At 50.3% G+C, this 20,963-nt stretch overlaps 2 protein-coding genes and 2 non-coding genes across 6 annotated transcripts in view; 1 reads left to right on the top strand and 3 right to left on the bottom strand.

The window, feature by feature from the left end:
* Positions 1 to 20,963, bottom strand: part of FCGR2B (Fc gamma receptor IIb) — a 98,279-nt gene that overhangs the window by 57,949 nt on the left and 19,367 nt on the right. The gene's annotated exons all lie outside the window — the stretch shown is intronic.
* Positions 11,527 to 15,942, top strand: LOC118758563 (low affinity immunoglobulin gamma Fc region receptor III-A-like). Of its 2 annotated transcripts, none has more exons than XM_058660546.1 (5): positions 11,527 to 11,575; positions 12,201 to 12,221; positions 12,551 to 12,841; positions 14,673 to 14,930; positions 15,612 to 15,942. In XM_058660546.1, exons 1-5 carry the CDS (start codon positions 11,536 to 11,538, stop codon positions 15,791 to 15,793), a joined length of 792 nt encoding a protein of 263 aa, XP_058516529.1. In that variant the 5' UTR covers positions 11,527 to 11,535; the 3' UTR covers positions 15,794 to 15,942. The 2 variants fall into 2 exon arrangements, with proteins under 2 accessions (XP_058516529.1, XP_058516528.1); XM_058660545.1 differs by having other exon boundaries at positions 11,529 to 11,575; positions 12,548 to 12,841.
* On the bottom strand, positions 17,418 to 17,491 carry TRNAN-GUU (transfer RNA asparagine (anticodon GUU)). Its single transcript has one exon. It is a non-coding gene; the product is annotated as a tRNA-Asn (tRNA).
* Positions 20,210 to 20,281, bottom strand: TRNAD-GUC (transfer RNA aspartic acid (anticodon GUC)). The gene has a single exon. It is a non-coding gene; the product is annotated as a tRNA-Asp (tRNA).

The following is a 20,963-nucleotide window of genomic DNA, read 5'->3' as shown; positions in this document are numbered from 1 at the left end:
ATAGCCATTTTAAGGTGTATAGAACCCAGTCGTGTATTGAAAATTGAAATGTCAACAAAGGTGTCATAAGATGTGGTAAAGAACTTGCATTTTTTTTTAAACATGTTGATTACTCAATTCTATGTCAATTAATTCCATAGCATTGTAAATTGTTGTGATGTTAGGTTGGGGCTTTTAATTGATGGGGATGATACTCAGCCAGCTCTACATTCACACCAGAGATGGTCTCTCCAATAAACCGTTGAATTTGTCTGGACAGTAAGATGCTGGACACTATGCTTGGTATATGCTTGCAATGAAAGAATCTCAACTAATCTTGAACTGTAGTAATGCAACAAGGTGGAGGAATCCACCATGGGGGGAGGGTTTGGGGAGGGGTGGGGGAATCCCAGTACCTATGAAACTGTGTCACATAATGCAATGTAATTAATAAAAAAAAGAATTTATAAGCATCTAAAGAACCAGATATGTCTACCCTGATTTGAATATTATCTGGTGTAACATATATACAAACAATTCATGGTATCCCAAATATAGAGAGAATATACCAGTTAAATATCTAATTAAATTAAATTTTTTAAAAAAAATATTTGTTTTTATTGGGAAAGCAGATCAGATTTACAGCAAAAAGGAGAGATAGAGAGAAAGATCTTCCATCCTCTGGTTTACTCCTCAAATGGCCACAACGGCTGGAGCTGAGCCAATCCAAAGTCAGGAGCCAGGAGTCTCCTCCAAGTCTCCCACATTTGTGCAGAGTCCAAGGCTTTGGATCATCCTCTACTGCTTTCCCAGGCCATAAGCAGGAAGCTGGATGGGAAGTGGAGCAGCCAGGAGATGAATCAGTGCACATATAGGAGACTGGCACTTATAATCAAAGGATTAATCAATTGAGACATTGCACCAGCACCAAAAGATTATTTTCAGTGTTACATTTTTCTTATGGATTTTGAATATTTTGTTAATAAAAGCATTGTTCCATGTTTATAAGCAACACTTAAAGCTTAAAGAAATAATTTGCTAGCTGTTAGAAAATCTCTTTGACTCCCAAAAGTAGCCTAGTGGCTTTAATGAGGATGTTTAGAAGACATGGTTGCTGCATTCTGCAGTGTCCAGATCACAAAGGAAGTCAGCTGTCAGGGTCGTAGAATATATATATAATGCAGCCAGATATAATCAAGCTGAATCACCTACTTTTGCAGAGAAAAAGTGGCTTTAGGGAAGAGAAGTGCCTTGAGAACTCAGCCCCGCCAGACAGAAACCGAAACCTGGGTTTCCTTCCTCCTCAGCCAATAAATATCCTTCCTGCAACATGCCACCAACACTCTTCTGTTGAAACTAAAATGTTGTGGTTTGGAGACTGTCTGTTCTGATGGGAGGTAATGTGAACCGAGACTCTTGTAAGTCACTCTGAGCCAAAACAACAAATTTTTGGAAACTTTTTGGTGTCAATTGTCTATGTTATTTCAGTAACCAATGGCAACACAAACATGCTGTGGCTCTTAGCCACATAGCACAGAGGAGTCCCTGCTCCCCTGCTCTCCTGAGTCTATTTCTGCCTACATTTGGGAATGTTCTGTATTCCAGCTAGGGCTACCCTGGTCTGCACTGCCATGTATCTGTTTCCAGACCCCTCTGGGAGCATATACCAGGGCATCCTCCATCTGCTACTGTGGCTAGGGGTTTGCAAACCTAAGTTTCTCCTTAGTAATTCCCCTCCCCAATGCTTTTTCTCCATCTTCCACCCTAGGTCAAGTCTCAAGTATCTCTCTATCCACCTCACCTTCTCTCTCTCTTTTAAAATCTGTTTGTTTTGGTCCAGCATGATGGCTCAGTGGCTAAATTCATGCCTTGGAAGCACCAGGATTGATTGCTTCTCAGGCTTTCGAATAAGATCAAGTGTAGCAAGCACCAGGATCCCATGTGGGTACCAGTTTGTGTTTCAGCTGATCCACTTCCCAACCAATCCCTGCTTGTGGCCTGGGAGAGAAATAAAAGATGGCCCAAAGCCTTGGTACCTTTCTTGTAAACCTGCCTTTCCAATAAAATAAGGGTATCTTTAAAAAAAAAATCTTCCATCTGTTGATTCACTGCCCACATGGTATAAAGCCAGAAACCAGAGGTTCCTTGTCCAAGTCTCCCACACAAGTACAGGGTCTCAAGGTTCGGGCCATTGTCCACTGCTTTCCCGAGCCACAAGTGTGGAGCTGGGATAGAAGTGGGGAGCAGCCAGGACACCAACTGGTGCCAGTATGGGAAACCGGCACTTGCATATGGAGGATTAGCCAATTTAGTTATTGTGCTGGCCCTATGCTCTCTCTTCTCACCTGTTCTCCCCCATTTTCTCTAACCTAACCAATTTCCTTTCCCTGTTTCTCCTCACATTATCAGACATATAACAGTGACTTGTTTGCAGGAGGTGGTTTACCACCTACAGTATTTATAGTTTAAAGCCCACTATATTTTTCTTATTATTAGAAAACAGGCAAGCAGAATATTCCATAAAAGGGAGTTTAATGTCCTTTGCCTCACTTTACCAGACGCATATTAAGGTGGAAGCTGGGTAGCCACAGGGGATCGGGGCAAACATCCTATCCGCTTTCTCTCTCTTTCTTTTTAAATTTTTTTTTTCATTTTATCTTTGATGATATTTACATAGTTGAAGAGAATGCATGCCCATGTGGACCACAGATTAGCCTGGGAAGGGTTGAGAAATGGGAAAAGTAGATGAGACAACTGCCTCCAATCTCCTTTTTTCTTTTGGTATCAGGGGAAAGTGGAGGGAGAAGAGAAGAGGGCCATTCCGAGGATACTACATAAGCAGTTTTGATAGTTCTAAGATTGTGTTGATTTTATTGCTCCAAGATTGAGAAAATCCCTCCAAGGTCCATTGGCTGACATAGTCCACCTTAGAGTCTACGCTCACCAGGATACTTAATGTCAAAGCTTGACTGGGAGAGCTGTCCAATTCGTTCTGCCCTCCGTAGTGTTAGACGTCCTCTACAGGCCTCAATGACCTGGTTGTCATGTCCCCCATGAGCACCTGGGCATGATGTCCACTGCACCATCTTTAGCAACTTAGGACGCCCAGTTCTGACACACACACTCCATGGTCAGAAAACAGATCCTGTGATTTTCACCATGGTTGGAATTCTAAGTCCAGAAATCTATTTGGAAGAGCTCTCCAAAGAAACCTTGCCAGAGGTGACCTGATTCCTGTGTGTACCAGGCAGTAGAGGTCTAGCTCAGTCCATCACTCACATCAGCCTACACCCTCACTGGCGGTTGCAGTCACTTGGTCAGTTTTGTCTCCATCCCATTCTCATATACCAGCCAACGGACGCTGCAGCCCAGCCCAGCCCTGCCCATCACACACTCAGCCCTCACACACACCAGCAGGAACTACAGTCTAGTCAATGCAACTCCCAATAACCTCTTCCAGGCCTGCCCCAGCCCTGGTTCCTGTGCATAATGGCATGTGTAGCAGATGGTTCTGGTCTGTCCCACATTTCATTCAGCTCTTGTACATCAATAGGTGTTGGAACCTAGCTCAGCCCAACCTACTATTCAGCCCATACTCACTCTGGCAGGTGCCACTACCCGTGCAAACAGGCCTGTTTCCAGCCCTGGTTTTCATGCTTGCCAGTGGGAGCTGAAGTGCCCGTATATCCCAACCAGACCCACTCCCAGCCCCAGATCTTGCATTTTCCAAGTGGTTCTAGGTCTATCCTGACAGGACTTTTCCTCAGTCCCAACACTTGTCAGCTGATGCTGTGGCAAAGCCCAACCAGTTCACACTTGCTCTGGCTCATGCATGTACCGGTGGATATGGTCACTTAGCCCAACCTGGCATTCCCTAACCCAGGTCAATTGCATGCCAATGGGTTTTATAGCCCTTCCCAGCCTGGTCTGGCCCTAGTCCCAGCTATCACACTCACTAGCAGAAACAGTGGCCCAACAGTGGAGTCCCTGCAGCTCACCTACTGGGCTCATCCCCAATCCCAGGACTTACATGTATTGGTGGATAATGAAGCCAGACAGGCATGGCCTGCCTTACCTCAGTATTCACCAGCAGGTGTTGTAGCCTGGCTCAGCCTGCTCTGCCTCCAGTTCCAGGTCATGTTGGTGGATGCTACAACCTAACCCAACCAAGCCAGTCCCTGGTCCCAGCCCTAATATGAACTGGCTGGTTCCACAGCTTAACTGGCTGGTTCCTGCACCTTGTACTGGTTCTCAAATCTACCATTGGGTGCTATGGACTAGCCCATCCCCAAACCTGACCCACACATATGTCAGTGTGTACTATAATTTGGCCTTGTCTGGACTGCTCTCAGCTTTGGTTCTTGTGCTCACCTGCAGGGATTGCATCCTGACAGAATTCCCTAAGTTCCTCTTTCAGGTTGCCTCCCAGTGGCAGATCTCATATACACCAGTCAGGTTTTGGCCTGGCCTGACTTGGTTCACCTCCTCTGTCAGCAGGCACAGCACCTTGCCTGACTGGCCCACACCCATTCCAGCTCTTATTGTTGGGTGCTACAGCCCAGCCCTGCCTAATCCACCCCCAGACCCAACTTTCACAGGGTTCAGCAGGTGCTGAGACCTAACCCTGTCTATGCTACACCTACTCTGGCTTTTGCAAGCACCAGTGGGTGCTGGAGCCTAGTCCAGTTTAACACACCCCACACCCAGTCCACACCCATGCTGCAGATACCACAGCCATATCCAGTCCTGTTCGCCACCCTCATTCTAGCGCTTTCATTCTCCCATGGAAACCATGGCCTAGTAGGGGTGTCCCGTTAGCTCCCCAACCAGGACTATTCACAGATCTTGACTGTGCTGGTGGTTCCTCAAACCTCGCCTGGCATAGCCCATCAACCAGCTTGGCCTTTGCCATTGGATGCTGTAGCTTGGTCTGGCCCGGCCTGCCCCCCTTTGCAACTCTCACAGGTGTCTGCTGCAGCCTAGCCCTGCATCCCTTTCACGCGAACCAGTAGGTGTGATAGCCTAGCCTAGCCTAGCCTAGCCAAGCATGGCTGGCACCCCATTTTGGCTTCTTCACATGCTAGTGTGCTATGGTTTGGCATGGCCCTGCCAGGTCTGCACCCCCAAGAGCCAACCCACACACCTGCTGACAAGTGGAGCAGCCCTGTTCAGCCTGACCAACACACAGCTGTGATTCACGTGCTCACCAGCAGGAACAACAACCCACTAGGGGAGTTCCCCAAAATTCCCCATCAGGGTCACTCCCAGACCCAGATTTCATGCATGCCAGGTCCTTATCTGGCATAGTCTACCCTACTGTGTCAGCCTTTGTGTGTGCTTGCAGATATTGCAACCCAGCCCACCCCACACCCAGTTCTTGGATGTACCTGCAGGTGTTACAGTCTGGACCAGTCCAGCCTGTTCCCAACCCCGGTACCCTGAGTCTTAGTGAGTTCCATGGCAATGCCTAGCTCAGCCTGTTGCCACCCCCAGCCCCTGAACAAACCAGTTTACATGGTAGTCCCACAGGGGTGAGCCAGTGATCCCCCACAGAATCTGCTCATGTACTAATTAATGCCATGGCCCAGCCTAATGTGGCCCAGCCCTGCCCTGGCACTCACTGGTGGGTACTGTGGTCAAGCCCTACCAGGCAGGCCCCTCATTCATGGCTTTTATGTGTGCTGGCACATGATGGTTGATACCAATAATCCCAGCTCAGGTCTCCCACATGGGTGAGTGTATTGGTTTGGCCCCGAAATGTTCTCCGGTTTCCCTCCTCTAAATCACTCAAATCCATTAACCTGGTTGGTGGAAGTCCCCCAGAAGTCACTCCTCACATGTCACATTCTCCCTCAGCAGTCTCCCTCCCACACATCTCCAGACCCACTTCCCTGAGCAATCCACAGCATCCCATTCCTGTGAGGACACAGATGCCCAAGCCCAGTCCTCCAGCAGTGTGCTGTGCTAGCTTGGGGCCCTACCTGTGTATCCAGGGCCCACACACACTCACGGACTCTGTCTTTTGGTGTGCCTGTGTTGCCCCACACATATCTTTTAAAAAAAAAAAAAAGCCATACTGACACACTGGTATAGTTAACACAAATTTGGCATTAACCAGGCCCTTGATGCCTGCCAGTTATTAGCAGCTTTTCTCCCAGAAGTATAACACTTGCCTAGGTATAATGCAGCCTAGGCAGTTGCCTACAGCTGAGGCTATCTGCTTTCTCAGTGAGGAGATGTGGAGGCTGAGATTCAGTGAAATTATATCACTCACCCTATGTCAGACAGCGGGGCTTCCGGCCCTTCTCCTTCAGTAAACATCATGTTTTCTCTACTTTTAATCAGTAGCTCCTTCCCAAAACAGTTTCAGATCTGTCTAGCAGCTACTAGGGAGATAACTAGTAGTGTTCAGTGGGATGCCCATGGCTGAGGTTCACAAACCGCAACTGAAACTGGCTTAAACAACAAGGAAATGCACTTCAACTTGGAGTGGACTTGAACCTGCACTGGTTGCTTCTGAAACTCAGTGATAGTATTGACACCACTTGGACCTCCCTTGGCAGTGAGCAGGTGGCACTTTCTCAGGATCTGGGTACCAGGCGGAGACGCTGATGGGTCAAGCCCAGTTTCCAGGCCTGCCCTGTAGCACCTTTCAGTGGGCTCTGGGGCCACAGCCAGCACACCAAGCAGCAGCTTCAGCCACAGCTGCTTCTGCACTCATAGAGTTGGGAGCTGAGGCCAAGCCCAGGTGCTAGTGCTGCCTCTCCCGTCCGCCTGGGTGTTTCAGCTTTGGTCTCGGGGAGACCTTCAAAGTTCTACCAACAGAACTCAGAAATGGGGCCTGGCGGCGTGGCCTAGCGGCTAAAGTCCTCACCTTGAAAGCCCCGGGATCCCATATGGGCGCCAATTCTAATCCCGGCAGCTCCACTTCCCATCCAGCTCCCTGCTTGTGGCCTGGTAAAGCAGTTGAGGACGGCCCAATGCATTTGGGACCCTGCACCCACGTGGGAGACCTGGAAGAGGTTCCAGGTTCCTGGCTTCAGATCGGCGCAGCACCGGCCCGTTGCGGCTCACTTGGGAAGTGAACCATCGAATGGAAGATCTTCCTCTCTGTCTCTCCTCCTCTCTGTATATCTGCCTTTCCAATAAAAATAAATGATCTCAGCATTGCTCTGAGTTGTGATCTGTCAAGAGATTCTCCCTTCCTGCTTCCTTCCCAGAGACATAAAAACACATTCAAATCTTTCAAAGATAACTTAATTTCCTTGGTAACTTTTAGTGACCATCCTCTGCTTTATTCTTATTCCATGACATGGGAGTCTCAGTTATAAGTAACCATATCACATCATCCAGATGGATCAAACAAGGGAATCTACTGCGTGGAAACTGGCAGCAAGTCAGCCCCTCCAACTGCAATGACTCAGGGGACCCAACCACCTCCCAGCCTTACAAGTTGGCAAGTGTCACTTCAGGATTCAGTCCCACAGAGCAGAATCCAATAGGCCAACCAGGGTCACAGACCTGCCTTCCGGCTGCCTGCCAATTGGCTGGGGCTGTCTCGATAACGCAGATTGGCTGGCATCCACAGCATGCAGCATCTTTTCTCACACTTCTGGAAGCCCAAATCTGAAACCAAGGAGGTGGCAGGGCTGGGTTCCCCAAGGCCTTTCTCCTTGGCCTGTAGATGTTTCTTCTCCCTTGTATACGTATCTGTATCCTAAGAGCCTCTTCTCATAGGGACACAGGGCATGTAAGGTTAGGGTTCTTCTTAATTACTTTATTTTAACTTAATTACCTCTACAAAGGCCCTGGCTCTAAATACAGTCACATGCTGAGAAAGGGAGAGTTCAATATAGAACCTTCAACACATGATCTTGGATAAGACACACACTCAGCCCAGGACACTGCCCCAAGCTATTAAAAGGAGCATCTGGTCCCTGCGGCTTCTGCAGTAGGGGGGCAGTTCACACTTTCTCTCCGGGCTACTTCCCGGCCACTCTTCCCTAAGGGAGAATGTGATGCCAATAGCAAAGGATGTGGGGTGGCTCCTGGACTGTCAGAACTGTTCCCTCTTTCCTCACAATGGAGAGAGTCACCGAAAATTTTTTTCTTTCCTTTCTTTTTTTCATAGTTTCTGTCACCCAAACCCTGTGGTGAATGGAAGCTGGAGGCAGCTTAGGAAAGTAGTTCCCAGCTGCCACATGGAGAGAACTTTCTCGAGCCCTTACCTCCGACCTTTAACACTGCTGCTGAAGCCCTCCTTGGGCCTGTGACCTCCCTGAGCTGTCCACGTCCTTCTTTGCCCCTTCCATCCACAGCCCTTTGCCAATCGTTCTTTGCATGCTCTGAATCTGGTTTTGACTCTTTTCTCCTCTTCCTCTTAAGCCTTCCTATGGTTCTTGCTCAATAATTCTGTTCATGGGAGTGACCTCATCCACCCGGTGCCTTAACCGAGGATCTCTGGGTAAATTCACACGGAACTTTCTCAGTGAGAGGGCTCCCACTGAGTATATTTGCAACTTTTGTTCAAAGCAAACTAAAGCTTGCAGTGCATGTATTAAAACAAAATTATTTATTTGGGCCCGGTGCGGTGGCCTAGCAGCTAAAGTCCTCGCCTTGCACATACTGGGACTCCATATGGTCGCCGGTTCTAATCTCAGCAGCTCCACTTCCCATCCAGCTCCCTGCTTGTGGCCTGGGAAAGCAGTCGAGGACAGTCCAAAGCCTTGGGAGCCTACATCCGTGTGGGAGACCTGGAAGAAGCTCCTGGCTCCTGACTTCAGATTGATGCAGCACCAGCCATTGAGGTCACTTGGGAAGTGAATCATCAGACAGAAGATCTTCCTCTCTGTCTCTCCTCCTTTCTGTATATCTGATTTTGTAATAAAAATAAGTAAATCTTTTAAAAAATATTTATTTGAAAGGGAGAGCAACAAAACAGGCAGAAAAAAATGAGGTCTGAAACAGACCAAAGTCAGGAACCTGAAGTTCCATCTGGGTCTCCCACATGGGTGGCATGGACCCAAATGGAACATCTTTGGATGCCTTCATAGACTCATTTGCAGGAAAGCCAGCTCAGAAGGGGGACAACCTTGACTCAAAACTGCATTCTGATACACGATGCCAGTGTGGCTTCATCAATGCCAAACCACTCTGTAAGTTTAGAACAGTGGTCACGTTGGGTTATCTTAGGCTGTGTTTTTATTCCCCACCTGTCTTCTGAGTTCCAGGACTACGTGTCTCAATGCCTACTTGACACCTTCACCTGAGACCTCCACTCCCATGCAGAATTCTGTAACGTCAAAGCCCAAGGTCACTATCGCCTCCCCAGGCGTGCTCCTGTGGATGGAAGGGTGTGTCGGTGATGGCTGCTATTCTCTCACATCCTGCCCAATCTCCTGCCCTTTCTATCTGACTCATCAGCCTGCAATGCACCCTGTGATTGCTCCCTCACTGAGGACCACAGACAGGAAAATGAAGTCAGGGGAGGGAAGCCAAAGGGAAGCCTTGCACCCCCAGGCACAAGGGGAAACCACTTGGAGAACTGAGAAGTGACTAGGATGCTGAGGCAAAGGCACCTCTGCCCTCATGGACATCCACAGCCTCTGAGTGCCTTTCCTGGCCCAGGTGGCCCAGGTGAGCAGCAGAAGAGCCTGAGCAAGGAATATCCAGTTTCCATTTCTGGCCTGTCCCTGCTTGCTCCCACTCATTTCTCCTTTATCTTGGTTGGGGGCCAGCTAGAACATGAGGCTGGAAGATGGTAGCCACAGAAATGTCACTGGCATTGACCAACTCCAGGCTCAAGAATGTTACAAAAAGGGGAAATCACATGTAGGGACTCACACTAACATTGAACATGGTCACAGGAGACAGGCAAACCCGGTCACTCTCACCATCCGTCACCCCGGGAGTCTGAAACAGGGACCGTGATGCGTGGCCAGCAGGTGTCCACCGCGCTAGTGGCAACCCCTGGGGTTTGGGGCAGCTGCAGTGCTTACACTGGCTACCCTGGTCACTGCCTCTCTCACCCTGAGACACCCACCTGAACGCTCATGGAAAGTACACTGTGCACGGCTCTTAAAAATAAAACTGTCTACATCCTGGTTTTTGTTTTGCCTTGTTAGTTCTATGATTTTTAAGATTTCCATACGCTGATCCCAGTCCGGATTTTGCAAGATGTGAAGGAACCATTGAGAAAAAGCACACGAGAGTGGTCAGAGCTTCATTTCAAATGTCCAAGGACCTGTGGGGAAAGGGTCTTAGCAAGCACAATGAACCTGGTACATGGATGACTATGAGACAGAGAGCACACAAAACAAACCCAACCAACCCTGAGATCAGCACTTACATGATCCCAGGGTGGGAAGGACATTAGCAGGAAGTGGTCTCACCATGGTCCCTGCACCTGTGCCAGGCCCTGCCCCCTCTCCATCCAGCCAAGCATCATGCCTCTCACCTGTCTGCTCCTCACCTCCTGGACTTCTCCAAGACAGCTGCAGAACTGTCAGGAATTCCCGAGGGAGTAGCTCTACCAAGCAGAGGGACTGGACTTTATGTATGGCTCCTGACCGGCAAAGGTAGCAAGGGTGTGGATATGTTCTGAAGGAGGGGAAAGAGGTTAACAACTTTGCCACTTCCTGCACCTCTACTACTTACAAGCCCTGGGACCCTCCTGGACCACCAGACCCACAGACCAGCCAAGGGCCACAGCCTCTGAGGGCTCTGAGCTGACCTGAGCTGCTGGGGCTCAGCACAGCCCTGGCAGTGTCTGGGTGCAGGTGGAGAGCTGCTACCTTCTCCTCCCCAGCCCTACCCCACTGTGTTGGTGATTCTTCCACCATGGCACCACTGCCCCTACCCCCAGGGCCAGTTCTTTCTCTCCAGGGCCTGAGAAAGTGGTAACTTTCTGGAGCAGGTGCATGTTTTAAAAAGTTCTTGGTAGTAACAATATTGAGGCAAGACACAGCCAGTGGTGTGAGGATTTAAATTCTTCCTTCCAACCTGCAGGCCTGAATGGAGAGGGTTGGGGACCAGGCAGAAGAGTGAGAAATTCTGCAAGATGTGAAGGGACCATTGAGAAAAAGCACACGAGAGTGGTCAGAGGTTCATTTCAAATGTCCAAGGGCCTGTGGGGAAAGAGAAATTCTGCAACAGAACCATAGGACCAAAGGACCACAGAACTCTGTACTGCACATCAGCTGCAGGCTCTGGCTGCCCCTCTTCTTGAACTGGGAGACCTAAGCCCAGCAGGTACACACAGACATCCTGTACTATGTACTGAGGGTGGACTCTGGCAGGAGCCGTGAAATCCAGATGATCAACTGGATGTTCCCAGAAACAAGCAGACCCAGAAATTCCAGCTTCCCCGCCAGGCGCTTTCTTCCTATTCTTGCCATGGTAGTAACTCAGAATCCGGATTGGGAATAAATCAGATGATCTTATGGGAAAAGGAGCCTGCTGAGTGGCTGCCTGGTGGGAAGGCGGGGCTGCTTCCTTCCCCTTTTTGGGTCTGTAAGGTCCCTTGCTGATCAGTGTGACTCACGGCAGTGCTGCAGCATGGGGCAGCTGCTGTCCCCAGTGGCTCTGCTGCTCTTGGGTAAGTTGGGGCTGCCAAGGCTGCAGGAAATGCTAAGGGGTACTGGGATTAGAATAGATGCCTTCCCAAGCCAGGAGTGGGACCTGCACTGAGGAGTCAGATCTGCACCAAGGGGTCAGACCTGCACCAGGGGCTGGACCTGCACCAAGCTTGCCGCTTGGACTTAGCTCCAGGACAAGCCTTGTGTCCAGGGCCTAGAGAGAGGGAAGAAGCCGATTCCACCTTGGGCATAATCAGGAGGTGTAGGACCAGGGTGAGCACCCTTATTCCTCCCTAGGCCTCAGGTTCCTTCCTTGTCAACTGAGAACCTGCTCTCACAGGTGCCCAGTCAACCTCTCAGGCTCCCCTTCAGGCTGCTTCAATTCTACCCTTTCCAGGTGGCTAGGGGTCACATTGTCCGTGTGACTTGATCCAGGGATTTCCCAGGGGTGCCCTTAGATTGCATATTCTGAGGGAGCAAGGAGTAGGGAGGGTGGTGACCAGGGTGTGGGTGGAGGGTGCCAAGCAGCACACACTCTGGGTGCCCTTGGTCCCCTGGGCAGAGAGAAGGGTGTCACACTCAGTCCCTGCCCCACTCACCCTGATGTTGCCCTGCTCAGCCTCTGATGCCCTTTTTTCCTTGCAGTGTCAGCTGCCTCCCAGGCTGGTAAGTTCACTTCGCTGTCTTGGGGTGAACAGATAGGGTACATGAGAGTGCAATGGCCACAAGATGTTGGGAAATGGCTACTGTGGGGTGGTCGGGTACAGTTCCCCAGCACAGCGAAACTGGCCCCTGAGTTTGCTTGGCCAGTTTTGCCTCAAATGGAGCTGAGTGTTTTCAAGCCAACAGGCTCCAAGGCCCAGTCAGTAGCTCTGGCTGAGCTGCCTTCTGGGGTTCTGCACCTGCTCCTTGTGGCAGGAAGCCTCCCAGAGAAGCCAGCCCCAGGCCTGCCCAGCTCCCCATCCTCACCCCCTATTGTCTTGGCTCCTCAGCAGAAGACCTGAAACCTGTGGTGCTGCTAGACCCTCCGTGGGACAGGATGCTCCAGGACGACAGAGTGACTCTCAAGTGCCAGGGGGTCCCCCCTGCTGCGAACAGTTCCATACAGTGGCTGCACAACGGGAGCCTCATCTCAAGCCATGCCCCCACCTACACCATCACATCTGCCCGCGCTGAAGACAGTGGAGAGTACAGGTGCGGCACCAACATCTCCTCAAACCTCCCTTTGAACATCTCCTCGAACATCTCCTCGCTCAGTGACCCAGTGCAGTTGCATGTCCGCGTCGGTGAGTCAGCCTGTGGGACTGAGGACCAACAAGGGGCCCCGAGATCTCGGAGAAGCCAGGAAGTGATGTCGGGGAACAAAACTAGGAGGAGGAGTGTGGGCCAGAGCTGTACTTGTGGTTTACACCCAGGCCTTCAGCACAATGTCAGAGCTTCTGGGCGCCCCGATCAGGGCTGGGGCGCTCACCATGGCAGGAGTCACACCCGCACAGATGTGCACAGCGCCCTGTTCCCCCTGAGGTACACAGGCCACGACGCCGTGTGTCTCCCACACACAGACCCTGAGCCACCTCCCAGACCATCCCTAGTCTCTTTGTGTGGCCTCTCCCTTCTCCACTCCCCATAACACCAGGCTCAAAGCTACACTGTGCAGAGGCTGGCATGGCTTACCGTTCCTGGTGCAGGCAAAGGCACATTGAGCTTGCATGTTAGATCATATAAATCTTATGCCTTTTACTAAAAATTTCCATAGAGCGCTTGCATGTTAATTGCAACCTGCAAGTCTTTTTTAGTTAATTATATTTTTAATATTTATTTATTTGACAGCAGGGTTACGCAAAGAAAGGCTTCATCAAAATACATGCTAACCAGTGGTTTAGCATGAAGCAGTAAAATTACTAAATTTCATTTGCTTCCTTTGCAGAAGTTATTTGTGTTCAATTCTCCTTTCTATTTTTTAACATTCATTTATTTTTATTGGAAAGGCAGATATACAGAGAGACAGAGGTACAGAGAGAAAGATCTTCTGTCCTCTGGTTCACTCCCCAAGCGTCCGGAACAGGCAAAGCTGAGCTGATCTGAAGCCAGCAGCCAGGAGCCTCCTCTCGGACTCCCACAGGGATTCAGGGTCCCAAGGCCCCAGGCTGTCCTCAGCTGCTTTCTGAGACTCCACGCAGGGTGTTGGATGGGAAGTAGAGCAGCCAGGACCAGAACCAGTGCCTCTATGGGAACCCAGCGCAATGCAAGGCAAGGACTTTAGCCACTATGCTACTATGCCAGGGCACTGTGTTCAATTTTCAAACAAATATAAAGCAAAAGAGAGGAAATTAAAAATGACTTCCATCCCATTCCCTAAGACACAGTCCCTGCTGTGTGTAGATGCACGGCTTTCCTCCCTTCTATGCATGTGTACGTTCTACAATATCTTATGTCACTGCAGGGCTGTGCAGCTTGTCATCTCACCTTTCCAGGCACCATCTTGACCACGACCTCAGGTTCTGCTTTGCTCAGGCTGACCTCCTTGTGGGGTGGGGGAGGGGTGTTTGTGGAACAGGTGTCCTGGTGTGCAAGGAGTCCCTCTTCTGAAGGCTGTCCTCCGAAGGCCCAGCACCCTTCACAAACCAGGCCCGCCTCTCCCCTCCACTGTGTCTGCACATCCTGCTGTGCCCTCCCCTTACTTCGTCCCGCCTGCTCAGGAGTCTTTCAGTATCTCCACAACCGCCTCTTCCTTCTAGAGCCTAGCTTGGCCCTAAGGGACAAATCAGCATCTGCAATTACAGTTCCTGCTCTTGGTTCTGGAACATGCTGGAACTCTTCTTTCCCCACCACGGCAACCCCACCTCCAGTGTGTCAGCACCTGCAGCTGTCCCAACCTTGCTTCTCAGCTGCGCCATGGCTGAGCACTCTGCTCCAACCCCAGGTCTTCATCAGTGGCCGTGTGCCCTCTTCCCCATCAGAAAAAGGACCTTGGAATGACTTGAGCTCTGAGGTCCAGCCAGTCCTGCCCCAGGGGGAGCCTTGGGAAGGTGGTTCTCGGCTCTGTGTGGCAGTGCCCCCTTCCCAAGTGCTGTCCTCCCGGGAGCTGAGGCCAGCAGGGGTCTTGGTGTCTTTCAGGCTGGCTGGTGCTCCAGGCTGCGCGGTGGGTGATCCAGGAAGGGGAGCCCATTCATCTGAGGTGCCACAGCTGGAGGAACAAGTGCTTGCACAAGGTCACCTATCTACACGAAGATGGCAGAGGCGTCAAGTATTTTCATTACAATACGGACCTCCACATTCCAGAAGCCAAACGCACCTTCAGCGGCTCCTACTTCTGTAGGGGACTTGTCGGAAAGAAAAATGTATCTTCAGAGACTGTGATCATCACTGTTCAAGGTGAGCAGGGCTGATTGCCAGAGAGCTCAGGACCCCCATGTGTGGCCTGCACTCCCATCAGAAAGGCAGACAGAGTTTAAAAGCCAGTATTAAGTTTTAGCTGGCGAAGCTGACGCCTACGGTCTTATATGTGCACCAATTTCAGATCAGGCTGCTCCAGCAGAGGATTGCCCAGTCTTGGGCCTGTACACCAATTTGGGAGATTGGGAAGAAGCTCTGGGATCCTGGCTTCAGCCTGGCCCAGCCCTAGCTGTGACAGCCATTTGGGAGTGATCCGCTGAGTGGAGAATCTCTCACTCAGCCTCTCTGCCTGTCACTCAACCTTTCAATTAAAGAAAACAAATCCCTAAAAACTAGGACACAAATGTGTGCCAATTTATACACAGCACAGTTATTTGGTAACTTCACAGTTGTCACTGAAATCCAGCAACAGCCTGACCTGCTGCCCACTTCTGTCACCTTGCCACCTGACACACAGAGCCACTGCCCGGGGCATGAGGGCTGCGCTCACCCAGGGACCACCTAGAGCAGGTGTCAGTGGGAGGAAGTACAGGTTCCTCCCTAGGACCCACGTGTTGGCAGGGGTAGGACAACTGTCACCTGGTGACCTTGCTAATCATTCCAGTTGTCTGCCAAATGCCTGTCATTATTCTCATCTCTTACTTTTCCTGCTCGGTGCAGCCAATCCAAGCATCTCACCCTCCGTTCTGTCCTGGTACCTGATCGCCTATGGCCTGGTGATGGGGCTCCTGCTGGCCATGGACACAGCACTGTACTTCTCTGTGAAGAGAAACCTTCGAAGCTTCCTCAACACCCGGAAGGACTACACACTCGTGTGGAGCAAGGACACTCTGGACAAATAACATCTTGGCAGGGGAGGGGGGAACTACAAGGACAGTGGCAGCAGATCTCCAAATTTCTCCATGAATTTGCAACATCCTCATCCCCAAGGGACATCCCTGACAGCGACCAGAACCTACATGCAGGGTCCTCCCCACTCCCTGGTCCCTCCTCATAGCCAGGAACCAACATCTCCACCCTGTGAGTAGAAGATGGGCCTGGCTTGGAGACAGGGCTCTGGGGGATCCAGAAAAGAAAGTGCAGCTCCTGGGTGGCTGTGAGCTAAGTGGACCTTGAACCAAGAAAGCACAGCAGGGAGGTCCCCCAGGAGTGCCAGGCCAGGGAGAGGCAGGGGCTGAAGATGCTTTTGTTGAGGGTTGGGGCAGGAGACATAGCAAGAATTAGAGAGGATGGGAGGCGATGATGAAGCCAGCTTCCTGTTCCTGTGTCTGGTGCAGGGGTAGCTTAGCTCATGTCATTGAGGGAATAAAATCAGACAACCAAGAGCAAAGGTGCCGCGCTCCCCCGAGGCAGGTGCTGAAATCCACACCCTGAGCACGCCAGCTCCAGAGTGGCAGGAAGAAGGCCGTGGTTGCTCATGGCAGAAAGCGTCAGCTCGCTGTCACTGTTTTCCAAGTTGTCAGAGATTTCTTGATTCCAATAAAACTTTGCAAGTTCTTGTATGCTATTTCACACAAAAATGGGAAAAGTCGTGATGATAAAGCAAGAACAATCAGCTTTCCTTTCTCATTGTTTGACCACAATCCCATCAGAGATTGGTGAATGTTGATGGGAAGCCCCTCTTCTCTCAGTCACCCCATTTCCTGCCCACACACTGCCCAGGTAGCTGGGCCAAGACCTTTCCGCCCGTGCTGGGCTGTGGGGAGGTGGATGTGCCTGCAGGTCATGGGGACAGCAGGGGGAAGACTCAGCAGCAAGGCAGGGCTACGTGCCAATATTCCAATATTCCATCAGCGACCTCTTGGCCTTCTCTTCACCTTTGCTGGTTCGCACCAAGTGCCGGGCTGGGATCTGAGTGAATGAACACCACGGGGACTCTGCTTTCTAGAGAGTTACACCACTAACTGCAAGAGGGAGGAGGCCACGGGGTCAGGTGAGGAGAAAGGTCAAGGGTAGGTGCAGTGGGTCAAGAGAACCATCTGGTTGTGTGGCGCCCAGGGAGCCAGGGCGCCTGAGACGGGCGAAGGCGCGTGCCAGGGCGGGAGCCTGAGGAGAGCGGGGAGGAGAGCTGCCCGGTGGCAGGTGGCGCCGGAACCTGGGAGCAGCAGCCGGGAGCGCAGGGAGCCGATCCCCGGTGCCGAGGCCGGGACGTGCAGCCCACGGGGCGCAGGACTCTGAGGAGCCGGCTGGCGGGCGCCGTGCTTACGTCCCAGCTGCCAAGGAAAGGCTAGACACTGCACGGAATGTAACTTTCCGTAACTTTCCGTTACTTCCTCTGTCCTATTTTCCTTTACCAGTACATTTTACTACAAAAAAAAAAAAAAAAAAAAAAAAAACCCTGCTTGAAACGACAATTACGAGACTGAAATGGAAAAGTTCTAAGCTGTGGTGGGTACTGGGCAGAGGCCAGCTGAAAGGGTACCGGAGCCGCGCTGCATGACAGTGTTGACAAAATGTGTAGGTAGCCGTCCCTGGGTGGGCTCGAACCACCAACCTTTCGGTTAACAGCCGAACGCGCTAACCGATTGCGCCACAGAGACAGGCATGGTAGTTTGTCCCCGCCCAGTTAGTTCACTGCAGCAGACACTTACGGTGCTGTTCCCGTTTGCCAAACTCTGGGCTGCAGATCCGCGTGGGAAGCCCGCACCTCGCCGGATCCCGCAGCGCAGACCCGCACCCCGAGACGCGCAGGCCGCCCGTCCGCGACAGCGTCTGCTTAGATCTGCACCCTGACCCAGATTCAGCCCCAGACAGCTGAGAAAGAGGGGAGCAGAAGACGACAGCGAACGCATCGAGGAACCTCGTCTGGCTCCTGTTCTCTGACTTCGCCTGGGACGGTTCAGGTCCAGAACCCTTTCGGCCGATCTGGACATCCTCGTGTGCGTGCGTCCACGAGCACTCACTCACGTGCGCCCGGGGGCGGGTTTAGAAGATGGTGTCCCCTCCCGTCAGGTGTCCGCTTTACCTGTCTGGTCAAGCGTGGTCGCTGACTGCGGGAGCTGCGCACAGTCCGGCCCGGCGCCCCCGGCCGTTCTCCAGTGGCCGCGAGGGGGCGGGCGCTCTTCCAGAAGGCGGAGCCGCGACCTCCCGTGAGGGAAGGACTTCCCTGGGCACCTGACGCCCTCATTCCGCCCTCATTCCTCCCTCCTCCGCCGAGCGCTCTCCCTCGGGGCTGTGCCTAAGGAGCCGTTGGCTGCAAAGCCTGCGCAGCGCCGGCCGCAGAACCCCCTCCTTGCTCCGTCTGCCGCCCCCACGCCGAGCAGTGTGATCGAGCAGGTGCGCTCCAGGCTTTTAACCATGAGAAATGAGAACGTAGGCGAACATGGGCACGCGTGTGCGGAGATCACACTGCGTACACGGATGTGTGTATATCCACGCCAGAGGGACTTAAATTCCTGCAAGACCCTCGGAGCATGCCCCACATCGGGGACCTGGGATGGGTGGGATGCGGGGTGGGGCTTCTCCCTTTATCTTCCCCTTTACCCCAGATACAGGGGAGTAAAAAAGCAATAATGTGGAAACAATAGTCTTACCCACTTTCCTGTAGCCCTTGACCCTTTGTGCCCTAATCAACTATGTAAAGATTGTCAAAAATAGATAAAAATTCCTGCAAACATGGAATTAAAGAAGTCGAATTGTGAACATTTTGAAACACTGGTATATAACTTGCCAAATGGCCTTTAAACTGAAATAATGTTTTCCGCACCTAAAATTTCTGTTTAAAAAAAAACTTTTCTCTTATAGTGCTACAATTAGGATAGATGCTACGGTTGCTGTGTCTGTGGCTGTTTTATTAACTCCTTAGAACACGAAGTTGAGAAACCTAGATTGGTAACCAACGTGATAGAAGTGTGCCCATATGTGAAGTCCAAGTTGAAGAGCTACTGCTTGAGCTTTAGCTCTTCGTTGGGTTAGATAGCAGAAAGTAAAACGTTATTACTTAGTGCTTTATCGTAAAGATGAACCATTTGCTATGCTTCACCTAATGTGTGCCTGAAAGCAACCTTAATGAAAGCAGGAAAAAGAGAAATGAAACAGCATTTAGTAAAGATAAAACAAAATGGAGGCCAAAAGCAAGCACACGGTGAGGTAGAGACTGTACGGCCTGCTGGTTCTACCCTGCAGTCACCCTTATTTGTGGTCCGCTGCACGGAAACTGCATTCCTGCGGGACATCACAGCTGAAGTCCGGCGGCCAGGAGAGACAGCAGGCAGGCAGCAGTGACAGACCACGCGGAGAGCCTCAGCCGGATGTCCCTCCCGTCAAGGATGGAGCCAAGGTTGACTGGCCGGTGGGTGCCCCTTCCTAGGTGTGACTGCTTGAAAACCCGTACATCCTGCCATTCACTTAGTCATAGAAAGCAATGGCAATGCCTGCTCGGTGCCAGGCTCGGTTCTAGAGGCACATCACACCCTTGCGGATGTCAGGAGTACACTGCTCGGCCGCTGAGGAAACAGGCCTGGACAGCACCAGGGTCCAGGGCAGAGGGCCATTACACTCTGCTGCCTCATCCAGCCTGCTTGCTGGGGATCTAAGCTGAGCTCGTTATGTATTCATCCGTATCACAGACTCCTGTGTAACAGAGATGACAGATACACAAGCCTTCAGAAAATATTTTTTAAAGACTAGAGAAATTGTGCATACATTGGCTGTTCAGAGATTTCCAGAAATTGCTATATGAGAATAAACCCTGGAAGCATCATGCATATTCAAAAACACAAGAAATGTGTTAAAGAAATCATTAAATGATGTGGGTATGTAGTATGTAACATAATAAAATCATTAAAGTCTTGGACTAACAGTTAACATTTGTAGAAATATTCACATTTGTGATCAAGACATCTGGAAAGTGTGTTATTTAGAGTTGTGAATCGCGCGAGGTGAACTCAACCCAGAATGAACCCAAGTGCGAACGGTGGGCTGCGAGGTGATGATGGGAAATGAAGGATAATCATTTATAACGCGCTTGGGACCAGGAAAATGGGGAAGGCTGTACATGCGTGGGGATGGGTATAGAGGGGAGATCTCTTGTTGAGTGAGTCCTATCAATTTTGCTAGAATGTAAAATTGACAACAATACTATTTTTTTTAAAAAAGACATGCACATCGTGATCCCAAATTTACTTTTGAAAACGACAAAGAGATAAACACATACGACAAAGTAGTAAAGGGTTTTATTGGTATTGGAGCAATGGTTAAAGAAAAAGGAGAAAAAGATTCATTGTCAGAGTTGGTTTAAAAACAAAACTGGACAGCGTCTCCCCGTCGGGGAATCGAACCCCGGTCTCCCGCGTGACAGGCGGGGATACTCACCACTATACTAACGAGGATGACTGTGACTTCTGATTTCAAATTTCTCCTTAGGAAAGATTCCCAATTACCAGTTCAATTTGGTGAACAATTTCTAGTTGCTGGCAAAACTGTACCTTTGCTGTCAGAATCAACACATTACAATAGAAACATATAGCGAAGTCACCTGTCATTTATAATGTTCTCAAAATCACATGAGATGGTAAAAGGAAACATGAAATAACTATTTTTACCCAACGAAACTGTTAACTATATCTTGACAATAGCATGCTGGACTCTGCCATTGTCCATGCCTTCAATGATGGACATATGACTGAGTATGAAGACCTATGCTATAGCAATCATGTAGAGGAACTCAGTGAGGGGGAAGGGAATTGGGGAGGGGGAAAGAGAAATCCCAGGGCCTATGGAACTCTATCACAAAATGATAAGAAGAAGAAGAAGAAAAATCTTTTAAAGAAATAATTAGTTTAACTATAAATTCATATAACGCAACTTTATCAAAATAGTGCTAATATTCCAACCTTAATTAACATAAAATACTATTGGCAGGATATATTTTGCCTTAGCGTTCAAAACCTGATATGAATTTTACACTTCACAACACTTTCATTGAAACATCCCATTGATGAAATAGTGGATTCAAGTACTTCCAATAGCTAGCCAATAGCTGAGCTAAGTTTCCATTTAAAAATATCCACT

Source organism: Ochotona princeps, chromosome 2 (assembly GCF_030435755.1).
Source record: "Ochotona princeps isolate mOchPri1 chromosome 2, mOchPri1.hap1, whole genome shotgun sequence".
NCBI classification, from domain to species: Eukaryota; Metazoa; Chordata; class Mammalia; order Lagomorpha; family Ochotonidae; genus Ochotona; species Ochotona princeps.
Note: the sequence above shows the minus strand (reverse complement) of the source record. Positions and strands in the feature narration are given on the sequence as shown.